Source organism: Scomber japonicus, chromosome 12, assembly GCF_027409825.1.
Source record: "Scomber japonicus isolate fScoJap1 chromosome 12, fScoJap1.pri, whole genome shotgun sequence".
Taxonomy (NCBI): domain Eukaryota; kingdom Metazoa; phylum Chordata; class Actinopteri; order Scombriformes; family Scombridae; genus Scomber; species Scomber japonicus.
Genome location: NC_070589.1, coordinates 28037871 through 28061370, shown reverse-complemented (window position 1 = coordinate 28061370; position 23500 = coordinate 28037871). Strand labels below are relative to the sequence as shown.

Genomic DNA, 23500 nt, shown 5'->3' with positions numbered 1-23500 from the left:
TTTAGTAGATCTAGTTCAGAGGTGTCAAACTCACACACATACAGCCCAATGTGATCTTATGTGGGCGAGTCCATTAAAAGGAAGGAAGGAAGGAAGGAAGGAAGGAAGGAAGGACAGATGGAAGGAAGAGAAGATGGAGGGAAGAAAGGGAGGGAGGAAGGAAGGAAGGAAGGAAGGAAGGAAGGAAGGAAGGAAGGAGAGATTGAAGGAAGCAAGGGAGGACAGATGGAAGGAAGAGAAGACAGGAAGAAAGGGAGGATCGAAGGAAGGGAGGAAGGATGGAAGGAAGGAAGGAAGGAGGAAGGATCGAAGGGAGGGAGGAAAGATGGAAGGATGGAAGGAAGAGGAGAGAAGACAGTAAGGATAGATGGTAGGAAGAAAGGGTGGATGGAAAGATGGAAGGAAAAGAAGACAGGAAGGAAAGTGGGCCGGATTGGACTCCTTGGCGGGCCGGTTCTGGCCCACGGGCCGCATGTTTGACACCCCTGATCTAGTTGCTTCAGACAGCTATTTTCAAAGGCACCTCAGAAAAAAACCATAATCTTGCTATTCAAGCAGATGAAACAGCTACTGGTAACATTTCCACCCACTGCTAGTTGATGATTGTGTTACGGAGGTACATCCACATCCACAACAGCGTCTAAGAGTGAGTTCATCCCTCTTCAGATTGCTGCCGCTGACACATTTACCGCAGCTCTTCTAGAGAGGCTAAGCACTATCCTCCCTGAGGGACAAGAGAGCTGACTAATCACCCAGGTCTGTGACGGGGGCCGCTGTGATGAGGGGGAGCCACAGGTGGAGTACAGTGAAAAATAAAAGGATGTCTACAGAAGTGCACGCTGCATCCATTGCTATGCACATTGATTTTGGTGATTGAAGGAAACCACCATGCTTGATCAAGTTGTGGCACGCAGACTTCACCGACATTTGACAACAAGGTCGAACTGCTACGGTCGTGCTGCTAACACTGCATATTAGCTCAAGGAAGACCTCCTACAGTGTTTCCAGACCATCAGAGACTCTGGTAACTTTGATCCTCCAGCTGTCAGTGAGGCTGGAGACTTTGTGAGAATACTGAAAGATGAAGATTTCTGCTTTTACCTGGCTTCACTAGATTAAGTCACACATGGACATACTGTTTAACCAGCTGCAGAAGAGGAACATCGACTCGGTCTACATCAAAGGAATTATCCAGAAATGTACCAACAGCATGCAAATGATCAGGTAAATTATTATTTACCACTGACTGAGAAAAATGCTCATTATGAGAAAATCATTTGACTTAGCAACAATGCTTGGCTACAGAGGTAAGCTGTAACATAGTTCTGTTTAATGTGTTTTTATTTCATTGTATTATTTTATGTAATTGACTTTCATATTAGAAAAATGAAAGAAGCAAAACTTTAACTTTAACTGAAACCAACAAATGTTTGGATTTTGTGCATTAAGGCTAAAAGACTAAAATAAAAGTAGATCCTTTACGTTGTGTAAGATTTCCTAGAAACATTAAATTAACACATATAATTAGATGTTATGTCTAAAAAAAGCAAATGGGAAGCTTGATTGTGTTTGTGCACTATGCTATTCATGTTTTAGTCAGACCCTTTAGGATTTCATGATGTTTCACAACTATCAATGCAAATTCAACCATATGCTGTGAATTCTGCACGATCTTGCAATTTTAACCAATCCCCGCAACTTTTCTGCAAACTTGAACAATCATCAATGTTTCCTGCAAGATGTTGAACCATAAACTCACTTCCTTATAATATAATATTGTCATTAAACATGCCTGGAAATGAGAGGTGTGCTGTTTGCATGCTAATCTGATATGTGTGTGCGTGTGTGTGTGTGTGTGTGTGACTCTTAATCACAACAGCTGCCATTTTCCATTTATTTACATGGCATGTAAATAAACACACACGATCTTTGTGTCACACGATCTTTGTGTCTATCTAATGGTTAAACTGCACTATTGTGACAGATTTATCCAACTGCACTACTTCTAAAGGGCGTAAATAACTAACTATCTTTCTATCTTTCACTTGTTCCCGCAATTCCCGCAATCAAGGCCACAAAATCACAAAAAAGGGCCTGTGAAATCCTGGAGGGTCTCAACTTTTTAATTTTGGCATCACATAATGACTGTTTCACAGAGCACTGGTTCTTGCAGTTTGTGTTAAAATGTATTGGGATGGTTTCTGAAACTGGCTGTATGTAAAAAAGCCCCACCAATAATTTTTTTTTACCAGCTGCCAACGGTAGGAGGACGAGGTGTAACACTTCAAATAAAATGTCTTTCATGTCAATATTGGTTTTCACATTTAGGTGAAGTCGTGGAAGGTTATTGGTCTTCTGGTTATGTTGACTGAAAAGATGACTTTTGGAGACTATTGATTTAAAACAGCTTTCACCCTTCCTCAAAAAAAGATCAAAATAATTATTTCATTACCTCACAGGCTGCTTTCTTTGAATTTTCTTTCAAGTTATATAAATGGAAAAGTTTTGAGAGAATTCTTTCACTTCTCCTTGACAGCCAGATCTCTTCTGATTGAACTGAGCTGCTCTTCTAAAGAGCTGCCATACTGTGTGAAGAAGCTCTTTAAATGAATCCAGCTCCCAGGGGACTTCACTGAAGCTCTCTGTGTTATTTATAGATAAATATCATGCTGCTGTTACCATCATGACATCAGCCCTGTGTAGGAGGGAGGTGAAGGGAGATGGTGAAAATATTTTGACATTGAAAATGAAAACAGTACATTCTGACATATGATGATAAATGTAAAGACAAATAAAGAAACACAACAAAAAAAGATTCAGATGCATATTAATGATATATAGGTAGATACTGAATATGACAAAGGCTCAAAAACTATCGAATTAGTTCAGAAAATGCATGAAAAAAAGCAAAAAATTGATGTTAGGGTATCTTTTAAATTCATGTGACAGTTTCTCCAGGTTTCATTAGTTCATGAGATCAATAAGAAGATGATGATGGTTAAGAGAAGCTCAGAAATCAACAACAACACTATCTTTGTAAAGACATGTTGTTATCATTTTCAGTGTGAAATTTGTGTTTAGGTGGTGGAAGAAATCTCAGAGACAGGTGTCTGAAAACACCAGCAAATAAAACAAAAACTACCTTTATGCATGGCTAGGTACCACGAGAGGTTAATGCTCACTTGACTCCATCGAGATAGAAATCATGGTGTAGTTATGGACTCTGACCTAAATAGTAACAGCCACATAAAAAAAAAATCAACCTACTACCACCTTAAAAACAAGGCAAGAATTAAAGTAATTGAATCTAAACAAGGCACAAGAAAAACTAGTTCAAGTGTTTATTTTCAGCATGCTACACTATTCTGGTGGTGTCTTCACAGGTCTGAGCAATAAATCAATCGGACAGCTGCAGCTCATCCTGAATGCTGCTGCCAGAGTCCTGACTGACACCAAGAAAATGGAGCACATTACGCCGGCCCTTAAATCACTGCAGTGGCTTCCTGTGTGTCAAAGGATGGAATTTAAAATCCCATTACTAGTCTGTAAAGCACTAAATGGTCTCAGGCCCAAATACATTTCTAATTTGCTTTGTTTGTTACGAAGCACCCAGACACATGAGGTCATCTGGGGCAGGTTTACTCAGTGGTCTCACCATCAAAATCAATTAAGGTGAAGCTGCTTTTAGTTTCTATGCTCTCTACCTCTGGAACAAGCTCATTTAAAACAGGGCCTAAGACATTATTATAGTGTTTACTGCAACTTCTCAATGAATTAAATATGGTACTTCTTTTTAATTTTTAATGATTTATTCGCTTGTTTTAGTTTTTATTGTCTTTTGAATGCAATTTTAATGGGGTTTTGGGGTCTCTGTGCTTTCAAGGTCTTGTTTTCAAAGCATTTCTGTGCTCTTGTAAAGCACTTTAAATTGCCTAGTGCCTCAAACCTTTACACTACATGTCAAAATTGAACCATTCACACAAAGGCTGCCATGCAAGGTTCCAAGTCAATCATCACAAGAGCTAATGCTCATTCACATCTATGGCACAGCCTTCAGGGGAAATTTGGGGTTTAGTACACTACCTAAGGACACTTTTGGCGCTTTTCCACTACACAGTTCCAGCACGACTTGGCTCGGTTTTTTTTGCGTTTCCACTAGGGTAGTACCTGGTACCTGGTACTTTTTTAGTACCTGCTCTGCTGAGGTTCCAAGCGAGCCGAGCTGATACTAAATGTGATGTCAACAGCCGGCCACTGATTGGTCAGAAGAGTTGTCGCTGGAAGAGTCATGAGCCGTCCCACACAAGAATCAAACCCGGCATTATTAGATACCGGCAACAGCGTTACAGCCATACGGCTCAATGTTGTTGCTTTGTGTGTGACAGAAAGCCACATACAGCAGCAAGTACACCATCGCCTCCATGTCCTCCATTGTTTATGTGTTTGTGTCGCCTATAAAACGAAGTCACGGCAGTATCGCTGAGCCGTTGCTATGACGACCCCGCCCACGTTGAGGAGGTACCTTTTTGTAATGGAAAAGGTCGTTCCTGGAACCGTTGAGTTGAGTTGAGTTGAGTCGAGTCTAGTCGTGCTGGAACTGTATAGTGGAAAAGTGCCATTTGACATGCTGACTGAAGGACTCAGGGTCCAAACCTCAGACCCACCACAGCTACCAATGTTACATTACATTAAGACATCATGTGACATCATTCTGACAGTCAGGGAGGACAACGTGAGATGATGAGTAACAGTACACATTTTCCACATTGGTTGTTTTCCATCTGTTCCAGGACCGGCTGGCACCTCCAGGAGGTTTCACACACACGCGCGCACACACACACACACACACACACACGCACACACCTCTACATTGTTGTTATTTACGAGGCTTGGCTGTATGTGTGTGTTATACTTGATGCTTTTTCTTTCTTTATATTCATAAATGCATGTTTTGGTAGAGTTTGTGTACTTATGTAAATGCATTTGGCAGTGTTTGAGTGTGTGTTTACCCAAACCCAGGCAGGAGATATTAAAAAGAAAACACATGACTGTACAGAATCTGCAACTTCCCCTTTATTTAGATAAAAAGCCCTGACTCAGCAGCCTGTCAGCTTGCTACGGTGTGATTTTTACCTCCATTTATCTCTTTACTGCCTTAATCTAAGAGTAAGCTGCAGCCTGGAGATAAAGCATTTAGCCTCCACGTTAAATTCACATTACCACACTAACCTAACAGCGCCTGGTCTGCTTTTAATGTTATTGTTTAGTGTTAGTGTGGGTAAGAGAGTTACGGGCAGGATTTCAGGACTGCTCGTGTTAAGGTATCAAATTCACTAGTGTGTCCATAATGACTCTCTGTCACATGTGAATCTGACTGTTGATGAACTTCAACCCTCCTGTTGTCCTCGAGTCAAGGAAGGAAGGGTGGAAGAAGGAAGGATGGAAGGGAGGAAGGAAGGAAGGATGGAAGGGAGGAAACGTAAAGAAGGAAGGGAGGAAGGAAAGGAAGGATGGAGGAAAGAACGAAGTCGATAAATAGTTCTCTCACATCACCAGGATGGCCGAGTGGTTAAGGCGTTGCACTCAAGATGCAATGGATGTAAATCCTCATGGGTTCAAATCCCACTCCTGGTATTGATCTCAATACACCTGCTTGCATAATTACCACAGTAAGGAAACAGATATTGCCCCAGGAGCATTCACTACACTTAAGTAAACAAAGCATGTTCTAATCTACTAAACATGTGCTTCAAGCTAATGCGAAGGTTTAATACCAGTAAGAAATACCTTATATTACTGCATAGACATGAAAGCAAATGCCTCAGCAGAAGCATAATAGCACAATTCACTGCAAGAAGACGTTTAATCGTATGAGTGCAACTTGAAACATCAGTGTACATCAGAAGCTTTACACACAGGTATGCAGACACATCTTGGTTAATTAGTTGAAACGTATGAGAAGTATCAAAGACTAAATGAGCAATCAACATTTTCCTTTGTGCTTCAAGCGTTGAAGACATTGATCAATTCATGGCAGCGGGATAAGTGTGCCCAGGATGGTCGAGTGCTTCAGGCACTCAAGACGAGTCCTCATGTCTACTCGTTAAGAAAATAATTATTACCTAACACATTTCTCCATAGCATTCATTGACCAGGATTAAAAAGGTGTACAGTATCATGGTCTTATACCAGGATGGCTGAGTGAAAGACTTAAGATCCAAGAATTCAATCCTGATTTCTGATATGATAAATGAGAATAAAAAGTGTTTCTGTTCGCTTTCTTCCTTCTATACTCTTGATGTCTATAGAACTGATGCTTGCCTTGACAGACTGAAGCTCGGTTTATACGAGCAGTGCTTTCATCTCACAGATGGGATGAAAGCACTGCCGTCACAGACAGGTGCAAGTCATGATATTATTTAAATTTGGGGTTATTGGCACACATTTTCTAGCCTGTTTTTCCTCTTCTAATGTATTCATAGAGTCTTGCACTTGGTTGTAGTCATGAAAGGTTACAGAAATATTTGTGTATTGAATGACAAAAACAGAGCTTGAAAGGAAAGTTCAAACCTTGCTGATGTTGTCATCTCCACACACCTGGGGCCTAATTTAGATAAAGTGCTTTGGATCCAAACCAAAAGTGTACATGAGTGTGCCAAAAAATAATCAGTTAAATAAAACTTTGCACACAAACGGATGCATGCATGTTTCCCTTTATAAATCACAATACATTTGAGCTCTAATGAATATTGATGTTCATGTTACCTAGGGATTAGCAGACACATTTTGTTATTATTGAATCAACATGCTGTTTACAGATCCCAATGCTCTTGATTAGCTGTAAAGATAACAGTAGGGCATTTCATCTACACACTAAAAAACAAGCAAGTGTCTTTCTTGTTTGTCCTCAGTGTCATGTTTCTTTATTTGTAATGAAATTTCACCATAAAAAATAAAGAAAACAAGCAAGTGATGTAACCAAGATGGCTGTGTGCTTAACGTCTCAGTGGACACAAGAGTCCTTTTGATTTCTAATCCCACTCCTGGTTTTTAATTTCTTTTTCCAAAATAATGTTTGCTAAAGTTCTTGTGGGTTCAAAACCCACTCCTGGTATTAATTCATTCACTGTTCACCATTAATGAAGTTAATGTATGTATCTGGTTTATCGAGACAAGTACAGTTCCCCTCTACAAGTGTTATGTGAGTTTGTCATAAGCCTCAGATTTTTAAAGTGAGAACACTTTAGCTAAAGAATTTTCTTTAAGAGAACTTTACTAAAATTAATACCAGGATGGCCGAGTGGTTAAGGCGTTGGACTTAAGTTCCAATGGGCAGAAGCCCTCGTGGGTTCGAACCCCACTCCTGGTATAATGATTGAGAACAAGTAGGGTTCATTTACAGTTGATGCTCTGTCAGGACTTGGACTCCACTGGTTCAAACAAGGATGTACACATCACCTATGTGTGAACAACTGATACTACCTTCAGTCTCTCAAATAGGTGAGATAAGTCCTTTAAGTAAAAATAATAATTTGCTGAAGAAGTTTCTTCTATCATCATTAGTTGATTAAGAGAACTGTAGAAGACAATGGTCATCACCAGGATGGCCGAGTGGTTAAGGCGTTGGACTTAAGTTCCAATGGGCGAATGCCCACGTGGGTTCGAACCCCACTCCTGGTATCCTTTGCTTACACAATAAAATCTTAGAGAGGAAAATAATTATCACAGCATAATGATGTGTTGACACCTTTCCTTATACCTTCCTAATAGTCCAGGTTTTAAGTAAACAGCTGACAAAGGCTCACTCACAGTTTGCATCTTTATGACTTCAAATTAACCTCAGCACATTCACAAATTGTATTGCGGTGAAAATAACCAACACACTGGACTAAGGTGGAGGAAACTATAAATTAAAACAAAGACCCTCGGATTAGCTAAAAAAAAGACAAACTGTTAGACAACAATAATGATATAACTAAGGCTATAATGCTATAATTATGGTAACATTCAAGTTTAGTTGACTCACAATAGCTCACAATGATGTTTAGCAGTTTTTGACATTGAGCCTGCGTCAGCTTGGAGAATGATGTATGAGTGCAGCTTCTACTATAGTCACACTTCATCATCCCATTGTAGCAAAATCTTAAATGGGTGCAAAATGATGGTACCAAAAAATTGGTGAATTGTGCAAAAGTCACAATTGTCAGACCTCAGACCTCCAACTTCAGGGCGATGTATAAAGGTAGTGCTTAATCAATTTGAAAAAGCACTGACTAAGACCATAAGCCAGGCAGTGATTAAGTATAATTGGAGAAACAATTCAGTAGTATATACATCTAAATTGTAGAAGACAGGGTTGTTGTGTCTACATTTAAATGAAAGTAGCTTGTCTGGTCTACTGAAGCTGTTTAGTCCTGACAGTTGGTGATGCTAGAGTCTTCATCACATTTTGACTGGGTATGTAGTGTTATATGGAAAGTATTATGTGATCAATAAACTGGTTATCTCATCCAGGCATGCCAAAGGTAGCAGTTCACCCATGTAGAGAGAGTAGTTGCTAAGCTTTTACAAAATTCCCCTCATCACCCACCTTTACAGGAAATGAATAAACTTCTGAACACTGGTTCAAACTCAAGTAAATTAAATCTGAAATAAACTAAATCTGTTGATTCTGCTTATATTCTGCTACAAGACTGATGGGTCAAGTCTATTAAATGCATGACCGGCTCTATTTCACACTCGTTGCACGGGGGTTACAGTGCTATTAAGTCTGCACTCACACAAACACAGATGTAATAACCTGCTCTGAAGTCAGTCCTGGACTAAAAACTGTGTCAGTAACTCTATTTTCCTTTAAACCCTATATCCCATGGACCCAAAATCTAATCAACAAAGTTAGAATGAGGAAAAGTACAATGGCTGCTATGGCTGTTCTCTTGTTTTGTTCCAGTGAGCAGTCAGATCTGTGCAGAAGCTGTATTCTAATGAATAATAATCTGATGAGTGTAGAAACAGGAGGATATTCAATTAAACCCACTGAAGCAGATTCTCCTTCTCTGGTGAGAATGTGTGACTAGTGTGTGTGTGTGTGTGTGTGTGTGTGTGTGTGTGTGTGTGAGTGTTTGTGTGTGCAGCTGTTTTTCTACTGTATGTATATGTAGGTATGTATATGTGTGTGTATCAGTCAGTTTATCCCAGAGCAGAGTTCATAATTGTTATAATTGTTCTTTTAATTATACTGCGCTTTTAGTGTGACATTGGACAGGAGGCTATTTGTTCTGCACCAGAAATTAATATAAATGACTGATTACAAAGATGAAAATTAGATATAAATAATTAAAAACTCTTTCTTCTCTTTGTTCTGCATGTGTTTCAGCACCTCACTATCTGGAGGCCATTACACAACAGTTATTATATAAGAAAACAGAAAGGTAATATTGGAAGGAACATTCTCAGTTTTTGCTTGCTTTCTATTAGCGTGGGCAATGTGCAAAAAAGGTAACAGGTAAGAGATACTGTGGCTCATAGTTGGCACCCAAACAAATAACATTTATGGCATTAGGTGGATGCCAAAATGACACAGAATCTGTGTAAAGTAGCTGGAGAAGGAGGAAGACTAGAATAAAAAGTCTGGACATCATTAACAAAGGGTGGATAGTGATATACTGCTTTAACAGTGTTAGTTACAATCATAGAGACACTACTGACATAATCATGGTGCCAACTGAAAGAGCCTTGATCAAAGCTGACAAATTGGCAGATATGTAAGTGTGACCAACTCTTATTATTTCAGTGAGACACAGATGAGTGAAAAAACATCAATTTTTGTCAGATATCAGGCAGAATAAAACAACCAGAGCTGTCAGCTGTTGTTCCACACATCAGGTCTCCACTGAAGAATAATTCTTCATTCCTTCGCTGAAATACTTGAGTGTGCATGCAAGCTTTAGATTCTTTGTGTGTGTTTGTTTGTGTCTGTCCTGGATCCAAAACTCCACACCGCTTCACCTCACAAATAAATTACTCTGCCAAAAAAGTCAAGCAAAAAGAACAATTACATTTAACTTCCACAAAGGTTGTGTCTCATATAAAAAAGTTCGATGACAAAACAATCATGGCGGCTCAGAACAAAATAAAAGAACGCTACAAACTTGTGACTGACAGAAAAACTTTGTCTTTTAGTCTCTGTGTTCAGTCACCAATGTCAGAAAGCCATTAGCAAAGGAGCTTCTGTTGAACTGCAATCTTGTTCCAAACTCTGAACGCTGCACAGGTTTACTTTTCAAACTGTCTGTGCCTCTGCGTGTTTTCATATTCCTAATATGGACAGAAGTGGAAGAGGAGAAGAGTAGGCTATTGTCTTCTTACTGGGAATTGCACTAGGATACATGATTGATTTCCCATTGAAATAATATGTGCTATTTGTAGGGTAGAGTAATCAGACTGACCCTTTTCTTTTCTTTTTCTTTTAGCATCTTCACTGCTGGTATTCTCACTCTAAGGAGTTCTTAAGATGCTGTTATTTACAATATATTTATCAATTCTGTGAATGCTGAAGATAATCTACTTAATAGAAGGAGTTAATGTACCAGGATGGCCGAGCGGTTAAGGCGTTGCACTCAAGATGCAATGGACGTATGTCCTCGTGGGTTCAAATCCCACTCCTGGTATTAATTACTGAACGCCTAGCAAAGTGCTTTAACAATCAAAGGTTTCTATTAAGCAAGTGTATCTCTTCTACATGTATTATGTATGTTTGTCATAAGCCTCTTTAAACACCATTGGGTGATTAAGAGAACTTTACTAAATAACAATCATCACCAGGATGGCCGAGTGGTTAAGGCGTTGGACTTAAGTTCCAATGGGCAGAAGCCCACGTGGGTTCGAACCCCACTCCTGGTATAATAATTGAAAACAAGTAGTGTATACAGTTGATGCTCTGTCAGGACTTGTCTTGGTTGGCTCTGCTGGTTGAAGCTACTATACATCACCTATATACCTTAGGGATCCTAAGGTTTGTTGTTAACAAACCTATTAAAATTCTGATCCAGGCACTTTACACCGTACGACTTCAGGGATGGAGATGTTAACTTTGATTCAGACCCAATATATCTGAACTGCTAAACATTCCCACCAGCCTCAGCAGTTTGTAATTAGGAATATGAACAACATGGTAAACATATCTGCTTAACAATTATAGGTTGATGAAGAGTGGTGTATTTTTTAACAATCTATACCAGGATGGCCGAGTGGTTAAGGCGTTGGACTTAAGTTCCAATGGGCAGAAGCCCACGTGGGTTCGAACCCCACTCCTGGTATAATAATGTTCTGATGCTCTTCCAGGACTTGATGAGGCTCCACTGGTTGAAACTAGGATGTACACATCACCTATGTGTGGTTGGGTTTAACAGACTGAACATCTTATGTATTACCTTCAGTCTCTCAAATAGATGAGATCACTCCTTTAAGTAAAAATAATAATTTGCTGAAGAATATGCGTCAATCACCATTGGTCGATTAAGAGAACTGTAGAAAACAGCAATCTATACCAGGATGGCCGAGTGGTTAAGGCGTTGGACTTAAGTTCCAATGGGCAGAAGCCCACGTGGGTTCGAACCCCACTCCTGGTATATAATTGAAAACAAATACATAGTTGACTCTCTTCCACATGGATTTGACTTTACAGACTGAATCTGACCTACTACCTCTAGTCTCCTAAACAAGTAACTGCATACTTATCAATTAAACATGAAGTTTACAAACCTGTTAAAAGTCAAATCAAGGCACTCTTGACTCTTAGGATGGAGATGTTAATCTGTCAGCTCACCACTTTGATTCAGAATCAAAATATCTGAACTGCTATTCGGTGCATTGCCATGAAATTTGGTACAAACATTGCTAATGACTTCAGTGATCCCCTGACTTTTCATCTAGTGCCATCATCTGGTAAGAATTGAAATTTACCAATAGTTTGACTTTGAAACATGAAAAACGTGGTAAACATATCAGCATTGCTATGGTCAATCACAGGTTGATTATGAGTACTGTATTCATCCATAATCCATACCAGGATGGCCGAGTGGTTAAGGCGTTGGACTTAAGTTCCAATGGGCAGAAGCCCTCGTGGGTTCGAACCCCACTCCTGGTATGTAACTGAAAACAAGTAGTGTTCATTTACAGTTGATGCCCCTTCAAGACTTGCGGTTGTCTTGGTGAGGCTCTGCTGGTTAAAAGTAGGCTCTATACATCACCCGTGTGTGTGGTCAGACTAAACAACTGATTTACTACCTTCAGTCTCTCAAACAGGTGAGGGTTTTACCAATTAAACACGCTGTTAACAAACCTATTAAAATTCATATCCAGGCACTTTACACAGTACGACTCCAGGGATCTTTCAGACCGAATATATCTGAACTGCTAGACATTCCTCCCAGCCTCTGCAGTTTGTAATTAGGAATATGGTAAACATATCTGCTTAACATCAGCATTGCCATCATCAATCACAGGTTGATTAGGAGTACTGTATTAACCCACAATCAATACCAGGATGGCAGAGTGGTTAAGGCGTTGCACTCAAGATGCAATGGACACAAGTCCTCGTGGGTTCAAATCCCACTCCTGGTAGAGACACAAGCTTCTAAAGGCTATACAGTTTGAATGTTGCCCATAACAGAGAGAGACCTTACTGTAGCCTCTATAGCTGGGTCATGTTTGGCGGACTTGTTGTTGCTACTACAGTGATGAACAGAATAAAGACTAACTGACTGTTTGGTGAAGTAACTCTGCAGTGTTTGTATTTATCATGGCTCCATTATGTTTGTATCCTGACACATCCACAAATGAAAATAAAAGGCTGTTAAAAACATTATTCATTATTCATCTAAGAAGTACAAAGGTAAATGTATTGTATCTGCAGTGATTTATCAGAAATGGCAGAGAGGGTAAAATGATGGTTCAATGGCGGCTGACCGCTGAGATGGGTTTTTGTGGGACTGACCTGTCGATAATGCCACACATGTCGATCTGCAGGTGGCTGTAGTTTCCCAGCAGTCTTTGCTGCACCATGATCAGGTCCACTGGCTGGTTCTCCACAGTGAGGAGACGCATGCATCCCTGGAAGATGTTGAAGGGGTTTTTACATTCCTGACTGTCCTCTTCAGCAGGACAACCTGTACCAAAAATAGGAAATGAGTAGTTATGCAGTAGAACAACAATGTGGAGAGTCACATTCATTTTCCCGAGACACATCAAAGCTTCACCAGTCTTAAACCTATTGTTTAGGAAAAATTAAGGTAACAGTGATTTAGTAAAGAGCTGAAAATACACTTTTCTTTACCGTAATGATTAGTGTGCAGTGTGATTTTCTATAAAGGTTCAAACCTACTGTGATTTGTAAATGTGGAAGGGAGCCTCAACTCCCAATGTTATTTATGGTGTGTGGTGTATTTCTGAGTGGCTGGAATAATGGAAATATATGCCAAGCCTTGAACAAATGAATATGGGTATTTTTTTCCCTTTGTAGTCCGTTAATATGGAAGACGAGATAGTAAGAGTGCACAAGTGTAAATGTGTGAGTTTGCGCTTCGTGCTGGATGATAAAAAAGCCCAAAGCAGTTCAAGAACACGGCTGGACTGCAATATAGCTGAGCAGAGAGAGGACAAAAGAGATGAGATTTAAGAAAAAGAGGCAGTAAGGATGCCAGTGGGGAATGAAACAGAGGGAGGAGAGAAGAGGAGAGCAGAGGGGGGGGAAGAAATAGGAGAGAGAAGGGAGAGGAGAGCAGCATGAGAGACAGAAAGAGCAAAGAGAGAAATAGGAGGAGCAGAGGGGGAAAGATAAAGCAGACTTATAACTTTCATTATAAAAGAGCCATGAGCTAAATTTGGCTCAGTGCAACTGTAGAGGTGACCACTGACGACACAAACTGTACTGTGCACTGTATAAAATATATATATAAAAAAGTTTACACATCTAGCAGGGCAAACATTCATCATTCATTTAAACCACACTGAAACGGAAACAGACACATTTTGTAGTTAGGTAGATGTATATTTGACGTATTTGACCATTTCCACAGACACACAAGGAATTTCTGAGAGAGATAATAAACAAAACTACTTTGTATTTACTGCTGATTCATGTGTTAAAAAAGTACAGACATGAAAGATGGGAATAGATTGTTTTAATTTATAACTGAGGGGAATTAAATACATCCTTAGGTTGAACACATCTGATTCAAGATCATAGTATAGTGGTCATTTAAAAAAAAACATCAGCTACTAAAAATGCAGCTGAACTATTGAAAGTACCTCTGAATACTGATTTATTGTTTTACTCAGTGTTTCATCTGTTTGTATTTCAGTGAAGATTAAGCTTCAGTTTTAAGTATGATGCACTGGAAATGCTCAGTGATGATTACATTATACAGTTTTCTGATTACTAATAGGTAACAATGGTTGAATTACTAATAAAGATGCTCTTGATAACACACATGTTTAAAGCTTACCACCAAAGAAGAGTTGACTTCCTATGCTGACAGGAAATGAAGGGCTAGCATGAGCAACACCTCCTTCTTCTTTATCTACACTGATGGTCAGACGACCTCTTCTTGAGTTCAGCTCCACTGAATGCCACTGACCGTCATTCAGGCCAGAACCTGGGAAAATATTCAATGATAAAAAATCTGTATTATTAATGCTCATTTGTGTAGCTTTATGGTAAAAAGTACTATGAAGTGCTTTACAACAATGGTAAATTTGATGAAAGGTGAGGGTAAATTAAAGGTTAGAGGTTTTCCATTTTAAGGCAATTAGTTTTAAAGGCTGGGATTTCGCTTTTAGGGTTTTGGAAACAGGGATAAAAAGTTAGAAATGACCTCTATAGACTGTTAGACTGACCTGTGCTCAGCTCCAGCAGCACTTTGCCAGCTTTATGGATCTGTAGCCGGAGTCTGGCCTCACTCAGGTACAGCCAGACCGCGCCCTCTTGAGGGAGATCAAAGTTGAGCAGAAGCCCCCCCTTGTTCCACGTCCTGAACTGAAACCCCACGGACACGCCTCCAGAGGTGGGCGCAGTGGGCCCCGGCAACTGGAGGAAGCTGTGGGGGCCGGGGAACGTCACGGCAACAGAAACTGGCTCAGCACAAGAAAAGGTCACATTGCCCTGAGACAACGAGATGCAGAGTGGAGAGTGAGAGGTGAGGTGGGGGAGAAAAAAATGATTACTAGAGAGATAAAACAACATAAAAGATGAATATTAATCAGCTGCAGAGGGAGTGTCGATGTGACCCCATGTCCCGGTGATCTCATCAGCAAGTCTCCTTGAGAATAAAAGCCATGAAAGCAAACTGAAATACCAAGGTTACCTAGCTTGGAGGTGTTAGGAGGCGGGGGGTATGTATGTGAAAACTACTATATAGACATTTCAGTTGTGGTCCATTGTTTTGAGTAGTGGTAATGACACCGGGTCCACTGCTAAGGCTTGCAGCAGTAATACATTACAGTCCTGGCTCTCTGCTGGGAATATCAGCCCACTATCTTTATAATACTCCGGAAACACAGATGACATCTAAAGGCCCTTTGTAGAGCTGTTAAAGTGATATATGGAAGTACATGGTGGAGGATGCGGAACCACTGCAAAATACAAAGTAAAAAAGTGAGCTATAAAATCCCCCAATAGCTGTTCACCTAATAGACATGAATACACTTACACACATACACATCACTGAAGGTTTGACCTTACTTTGTTATCATGCCTTTAAGTATGTCCAGCAGTGTCCTCTACATTAAAATTGACTATAACTTTCTTCATACTCTTCTACCTTTAGCGCTGCAGAGCTCTTGTAAAAAGAGCCTCTATTAGATCTTCAGCCATGCATGTTAATCTCTTTACTGAGAATTCTTGCCTCTCTGCTCTCTGCTGCTTTACTGTAATGAGAAACCATTTATTAGAAATGTTCAGAGCTGCTCTCTGCTGAGCTTGCTCCACTCATTGTTATTGCAGCAAATATGTAAAAGTCCTATAATGACTATAATGACAAAGACAAGGAAGTGTTATTGAAAGTCTCACCGCTGTGTTCACTCCTCTGTCCTCTCATCACTCACTGTCCTCGTTAAGAGCTTGTTAGCTTCATTAACCAACTAGCAGCTCGTTAGCAGCACCGGCAGTATTCAGATGATTTCCCAGTGGTGCAGCATGCACGTTACTATTCATACACACACCTGCACGCACATACACCCTCATGTACTCTACATTACTGACCTGTGGCAATTTATGTTTGCACTGTGCTGAATAATTAGGCATTGTAGGAAAACATACAGTGGCTCCTGTGTCTTCATGGTGTTTGTTAGGACAATTTGCAATGAGTAAATCACAGAAACACACCAAGCAGCATGTTTTATCAGCTTTTGGCGGGTCAAAAAGAATTTTATGTGCAGGACCAAATTTAGCCAGCAGTTTTGATTTTAAGTGGTTCAGGTCCAGCTATCGATGCTGTATTCTCTCTCAGATGTCAAAGCCCAGAGAGTTTGAGGAGCGGAACATCAAAAGGTCCTTGCTTTCCCCAAATGGTTTATGTGATCTGTCATCACCACCACCACACTGGTGAAGCTTGAAACAACTTTATGTGGTGCCACAAAAATATCTGGACTAATATAAAGATGAAAGAATCTTTGTGCATAAGCCAACTAAGAGCTCAGACAGACTCTGGGATGAAAAGATCTGCACACAGGTTGTAGTAAAGAGATTTTTTTTTTCATATTTTGACATAGAGCACTTAATGGAAAGTCTACATGAAAGTAAGAAGAGTCAGTGGCAGGTTTTGGATGTTTTGAGCTTATGTCTAACCAGTAGCCTACCATATTGCTGCAGCATACATTTTCTAAGAAACATTTTAGAGAAAATAATATCAAGTAACGCAAAGAAATCCCTGTTCGGAGCATTTCTTCAGCCGGCGATTGATTGGCATTTGTTAGATATAAGCAGAACCAAGAACCTGTGCTTCCTTTTAGAGATATAGTGAAGGCATGGTTTATGTACTCCTTTTAAGCCTAATATATAAAAGCTGATGCAGATGATGAATGTGCACATACTTATCTCTGTATTACCATATAAAGCATACAGTACATACCCTTAAAATCAGATCATACTGATGTGGGTTATGCTGCTGTGGATGAATGGTTAATAAAATGTTAAAATAATGTATAATACTGATTAGTACTGGCATGAGCATATCATATAATAGCAGGAAAACTAGCTTCACTGCATTATTTTAAGCAGGTATATATATCAGCTATGATTTATGGGAACTGTATCCCAATGGGGGTGTCGATGTCACCCCCTCTTAACCAACATTTAATGGGTGTCAAGTACTGCTGCACCCAATAAAAGACAATAACATAACATGAAAGTCTCACTACACTAGGAATTAAGTTATGTAGCTACATTAATATATTTAAAAAACAACAACAAACTAAAATAAAACTTGACACATCTCATAAAGTTGATGCTAATGTGTTTGCAAATAAGCTTCCTATTTATGCATCCAGCAAACATTAGCATTCATTTGGAGTTGTGTTTCTGTCCATGTAATTAATGAATGGTGAATATTCACTCTCCATTTAGATTTGTTTTGGTCTCGATCAACTCCTGAGAAAAACATACGTGGTTGTTTAGCTGCTTCATGTTTTGCTCTCTTCACTAGCTAGATGCTAACGTTGGCAGGTACCGCACAATTGGTTTATCTGAGCCTCTTTGCTGGAAACAAGACTGATGAGAGACTGAACCAGAACATGTGATATTAAACGAAAACCAATGAGCTAAAACTTGAAATTAACCTTTTCGCATTTCATGTAGTACAACTTGTGTAAAAAGGAGGCTACTTGTCTTAGCAAGATGTTGGTTAGCAGCATTACTGTGTAGCTACATAACCAGCGAGCAAACGTCACAACAGTTACCGCTTAAAATGTTTGAATACTGAATACATATTTACACTTTCAGTGGTCTCTTCATTCTTTCAGGACAAAGTCACTAAAGTGGTGATTGGTTATGTTTACTTAGTATTGAATTAACTTGTTCCAATCAGCTAAATTAACTTACCATTACAGTAACTTGGTTGTCTTTGTTTTTCGCTAGTTCAATCAGGTTGAGATCGTTATACAGCAGGTTTTCCAGACAGCCTTGGAAGTTCCTCTTGGACGTGGCTGGTTTCTGAGAGTGAGCATCCCCAACACTCAGCTGTATGGGAACAAAAAGATACATAAAATGCACACAAAAGTCAATGTGTATTCATTTAGTGTAGTTAGGTGGATGTGTGTCTTTGCCAAAGCCACATGTTTCATCCCACCTGCTCGATGTGCCAGTGGTTGAACTCTGCAGGGATTTGAACTCTCTCTGTGTGTTTGTCCACAGTGAGGTTGAGGTGAGAGCTGCGCCACTCCACTGCTACATGGTGCCAATGCTGGTCATCTAACAGGCTGCCGAGGGAGGCGAGACGCCGGGGTTCAGAAGATGAACTCCTACCTGGAAGAGAGGAGAAGGAGGAAGCGATAAAGAAGGGTAGAAGGGTGGAGTAGGAGAAAGAGGAATGACAGGGTGAAGGATATAGGGAGGTGACAAAGACAAGAGGATAAAGAATGAGAGAGAAGATAAAGATTGGACAGATAAGGGACATGAGGATATAGAATGAGAAGAAGGAGGAAGGAGGAAAATATGGATGAAGAGGAGGCAGAAAGTCAGGGGATGAATAGTAGGAGGGAAGAAAAGGACGAGCAGAAAGAGGACAGTGGAGGAATCAGGATGGGAGATCGGTAGAAACATCAGTTGGATGTAAAAAAGATGAGGATGGAGGGATAGCAAAGGAGGTAGAGGAGTCGGGAGAAGATAAAACAGACAAATTGAGGCAAATAGCCCATCATGGTAAACTAATCACACAGTGTGAAATGGAAATTACAAAGACACAGACTCTTTTAATCAACACATCACCAGTTTCATTGGCAAAATCTAAACCTCAACTAAAATAAAATGGAAAAGCTAGACTTCAATTGCTTCAAATGCTACAAAATGCATATTCTTTCTTTGTTATCCATTCTGCTATTCTGGTTATTTGATATGCAGGTTTACTTCTATCCACTCCGACAGCAGGTAATCTATTTTCACTTCGGTTATGTAATCTGTTTTCTCCTTTTCTATCTTTAGTTATCTGACCTGCTAGTCTGCTTCTTCTGACCTGGTGTCAAGGGATGCCAGCCTGACGACAACAACAACACACCAGCCTCCATATTGTGTCTAAATATTTCACTTTTCTCAGTGTCCCGCAGAGAGGAGCGCAGCGAGGTCATCCTCTCTCATCTCATTAGGGACTGCTGGATATTTGCATATTTGCACAGAGAACTGAAAGCAAATTTGGGTCTCACTTTATTTTTACGGTACACTAACAAGACATAATAAGCCCTACTTTGTAGCAAATTAGACACAAACTAGAAGTAATGTGCTCTTTATTAGAAAGTAAACAAACACAGTTATACCCTAACTAGCAAAATACCCTCTAAGAAAGTCTAACGAGGGTCTAACAGTGGGAAATTAAGATGCAGTGTCTTACTGAAGTTGGATAAATGGTCTGATGTCTTAACTGGTATGGAGTAAAAGGACGAGGATGCATGTAATGGATGGTAAAAATGGTTAATATAGCGTCTTTCTAGTCTTCTGACCACTCAAAGCACTTTACGTTACGTGCCTCATTCACCCATTCACACACACATTCATACGCTTATGGCAGATTAGAGGTTGCCTGCTCATTAGGAGATCTAATACTCATTCACACACTGATGGCATATCCTTCAGGAGCTATTTGGGGTTCAGTATCTTGCCCAACGTCACTTAAAACATGTGGACCGGAGGAGCTGATTAGTGGACGTCTTGCTCAACCTACTAATCCACAGCCGTCCCATAGGCTTTCTATTACTAACTACAAACTCCATGGTACTCCAGAAGACATTCAGGCAATTAGGGATGTGTTAAGTAGCGACCAGATGTGACCTAGTGTGGTTTGACTTTGGTTTAAGGTACAGTTTTCTTCTAATGAGCAACAAATGAGCCTGCAGGAAAGTGAAATGATGTTAAATAAAGGTCAAATAAATGTATTGTCCTCTGATCTCTCAGTTTTTTGTCTGATTATTATAAAGGCTAGGCTCAATAACAAATATAATATAGCATTAGGTTTGTCTGCTTACTGCCTTTATGTTTAAATAAGCTATAGGCCTATGTAGGTAGCATTAAATGTGGTGTCCAATTACAAGATCATTTTATGGTAAGGGTAACATATTTTGGGTCTGATATGGCATTATAGAGTATGATTTTGTAAACTGATGTCTAATGGTGTATTAGGAGCTCCTATTTGGTTTCTAATTAGAGTATAATTTGGGGTTACAGTGTCTAAATATATTATATTTGGGCCTACAGCATTATGTGCAGTTTCTAATACAACAGCATAATTTAGGTGTATGGTGTCTAATTAGGGTATAACTGTGTTTGTTTACTGTTTAATAAAGAATGATTTCACATTTTTGTCATCTAATTTCATAGTACAGCTTATTATGTCTTATTAATGTACCGTAAAATCAAGTGCAACCCAAATTAGTGACAATGCTTAACTTGGAAAAAGTGTAGAGGAAAGTGAGACATCATTAATGATAGATGAGTACCAGACGGTCCAAATAAGTGGATCCACCCCCAAAGTACTGGGAGAGAAACTTTGTGTTTCTGCTGAGAAGAAGGAACTGTAGAAAGAGCTGAACACAGTCTGTCATTAAAAATGTATTAGATATTCTTTAGGGAGAGACAATTTCAACTTCAGAGAGAGAGAAACCGAGACAGAGAGGAGGAGGATGGACTTGATGGACAAATGTGTCTTTGATGTTTCAGCTCATTTGGTAAGATGATGTATTCAAATGAGAGAAAAACAACTTCCTCCACAGAGAGAGAAAGTTAGGTGTGGGCCTCATGATACAGAGGAAGTCTGTCCTGTCAACATATTTATATTGTGAGCTATTTGATTAAAGTCTAGACAAATGGAAAAGAGATGGTGGATTAAATATTAGAGGAAGGATAGCTCGACTTAAAAACATATAAGGTCACTTTATTGGCATTGATTAATGGCGCGAGTATTACTTGGTGGGAAGCTGAGAAGAAAGAGAGACGGCATTATGATCGAGTGTTTCATTGGATGGATGATTCGATTACTGAGTAAGTGACCGGAAAGAGAAAGCAGGAATCAATATGAGAGATCAAAGGGCAAACAAATAGAAAAAATCCCTTATTGATATTAATATACAGGACTGTCTATCTTTCCTTTAATCTCCTTTAGTCTCTTTTGTGGGTGAAGCTTCAGTCTGAACAGCGGTAGTGTAGAGCTGTATTTCTTCCACTTTCACGAAATTCGTGTTGAAGAGGTGGCTGTTAAAATGAAACTGTCTCGATCAAATTCAAAGTGTTGTTAAAAAGAAATGACAAAAAGGACAAAGTTTATCGTCCTGATATGGTTGTAATGACCTAATCTAACACAATTGGCTTCACAAGTGCTCAATCAAGCCCTTGGGTATTGATTAGGTACACCTGTAGAGTGACCCACATCATGCCAGCCTCATTCTGCATTGATGAAAGTCCAACATCGACTGAGACGTTTTTTTCACTGTCTGTGCAGCTTTTAAATGAATGAATGAACTACTACATTTTAAATTCTCACTCCAGTCTAAACTCTGGCTGTGTTCGAAACCGCATACTACATACTACGTACTTCTATACTACATACTTCCATCCTACACACTACACACTAAACGACCAGATAGTAAGCAGACCGTTTACACTGTAGTAAACTACACGATTACCCACAATGCATTTCGTCCCTACCCGAGCTGAAATCATCAGGCTGAAGCTGAGTTCTAATTCTGTAAATATACCACTTTATCCACATGTAGATCCACAATGTGACGCTAATTTGTCCAAATAACACCTGTTTAAAGTTTTGTTCCTGTGAATTCGGAGTTAGCCGTAGCGAGCAACGCACTTCCAGTCATTTCCACAAAAATAAAACACCCATTGCCTTTTATTATTAAGAAAACCGTAACGATAGAATTGGTGCTTTTATTTTGAAAACAGGAAGCGAACAAACCCTCTGCTATTCCTTTACTCCCAGAATAATTAACGTATTTAATAAACGTCACTAAGTATGAGATTTATATAGAGATTTTGGGTTGTTTGGGGGTTGTTTTATATAGAAGTGTTAACTCTTCTGCATATTATTGACACTTTAAAGTTAATGCTAAGGAAGAAGGTTTTACTATAATTCAACAATCCTCTTTTTGGTTTTTATTCAATATTTTAAACCGGTATTTAAAAATGTGACTTCTACTGGTCTTATATGTTATACTGTATGCAGTGTTATTTCTCTAAGTGTTTAGCGTCACATTATGATCAACCAGTAATCATTTCACATCAAACATCCACTAATTAGAGCCCTGAAATGCCGCAAAGTACTTGATTATGGCTTATGCCTTGTGTGATACTTCCAATTGAATTGCCTTTTGAAATCTTAACTAAATATACTTATAAGAATCACAACAACTCCCACGCCAATCATACTGAAATGAGGCTTCAAGTATAATTAAAGATGACACAAATTATACACGCATCGCAACAATGCTACCCTTTGTTCTTGATATGCGTCTTACACCTCCAGTATCACGTGCTAGATGCTCTGTAATGTTTTAAACAAAGGGTAACACTCAGACTCTTAACCTGCTTTCAGATAGTGAGCAGTTGCAACCATGACAACCAGGGAGGGAAACCAATCAAGAGCTGATTTTGCAGAGAATATACAGATCAATGAAGAGAAACACTCTTGGGGCAACATTTACAGTTTGATTCCTATTCTATGCTATTAAAAAATGTTTATAATGTCCTATTATTAGACATTTCCACTCATTTTTTTAAGCTACAGTCGACTCTTTTTAGCGACAAGATGAGAGTGTAGTAGGTGAATAGCAGCAGGTTGTTAGGACTAAAAGTGGCTGCGAGCTGTGGCCCTGCTGCTCTTACAAAATACAGAAAAATGAAGTCGCTGGGCAGCAGCCACACCGCGGTGACCTCTCGCTGTGTGAAAACACCTCAAAAGAGATGGTGGACGAATGACAAAAACCACAAACAGTGATACAACTCAAAGCTCAAAATATCTCAGAAAAAGAAGGGAGAGAAAATTAAAATAGTGAGCGAGGAGGGAGCAGTGTGAGACTCCACATTCCACTCACACTCACGTTTACTTACATTCAATGGTGTGCACAAGGGGGGTCGCCCCACCTCTTGGCCCAATTGTTGAAAACGCGTGCTAAGGTGCCCTCTTGAGAGCCAAAATGCGTGCTAAGGTGCCTTCCTGGGAGCCAAAACGCGTGCTAAGGTGCCCTCTTGAGAGCCAAAATGCATGCTAAGGTGTCCTCTTGAGAGCCAAAA

The 23500-nt window shown here is 39.6% G+C and overlaps 1 protein-coding gene and 9 non-coding genes across 10 annotated transcripts in view; 9 read left to right on the top strand and 1 right to left on the bottom strand.

The window, feature by feature from the left end:
• The window catches only part of LOC128369406 (contactin-associated protein-like 4), an 88917-nt gene that overhangs the window by 46312 nt on the left and 19105 nt on the right, over window positions 1-23500 (bottom strand). The window contains exons 4-8 of the mRNA XM_053330444.1: window positions 18345-18520; window positions 18098-18235; window positions 14899-15163; window positions 14508-14657; window positions 12998-13169 (exon numbers count right to left, since the gene is read on the bottom strand). Coding sequence (XP_053186419.1) covers window positions 12998-13169; window positions 14508-14657; window positions 14899-15163; window positions 18098-18235; window positions 18345-18520 — 901 coding nt within the window. The remainder of the gene's footprint in view (window positions 1-12997; window positions 13170-14507; window positions 14658-14898; window positions 15164-18097; window positions 18236-18344; window positions 18521-23500) is intronic.
• Window positions 5552-5634, top strand: trnal-caa (transfer RNA leucine (anticodon CAA)). The gene has a single exon. It is a non-coding gene; the product is annotated as a tRNA-Leu (tRNA).
• On the top strand, window positions 7287-7369 carry trnal-uaa (transfer RNA leucine (anticodon UAA)). The gene has a single exon. It is a non-coding gene; the product is annotated as a tRNA-Leu (tRNA).
• trnal-uaa (transfer RNA leucine (anticodon UAA)) lies at window positions 7598-7680 on the top strand. The gene has a single exon. It is a non-coding gene; the product is annotated as a tRNA-Leu (tRNA).
• Window positions 10588-10670, top strand: trnal-caa (transfer RNA leucine (anticodon CAA)). The gene has a single exon. It is a non-coding gene; the product is annotated as a tRNA-Leu (tRNA).
• trnal-uaa (transfer RNA leucine (anticodon UAA)) lies at window positions 10820-10902 on the top strand. Its single transcript has one exon. It is a non-coding gene; the product is annotated as a tRNA-Leu (tRNA).
• On the top strand, window positions 11236-11318 carry trnal-uaa (transfer RNA leucine (anticodon UAA)). Its single transcript has one exon. It is a non-coding gene; the product is annotated as a tRNA-Leu (tRNA).
• Window positions 11548-11630, top strand: trnal-uaa (transfer RNA leucine (anticodon UAA)). The gene has a single exon. It is a non-coding gene; the product is annotated as a tRNA-Leu (tRNA).
• Window positions 12066-12148, top strand: trnal-uaa (transfer RNA leucine (anticodon UAA)). The gene has a single exon. It is a non-coding gene; the product is annotated as a tRNA-Leu (tRNA).
• On the top strand, window positions 12542-12624 carry trnal-caa (transfer RNA leucine (anticodon CAA)). Its single transcript has one exon. It is a non-coding gene; the product is annotated as a tRNA-Leu (tRNA).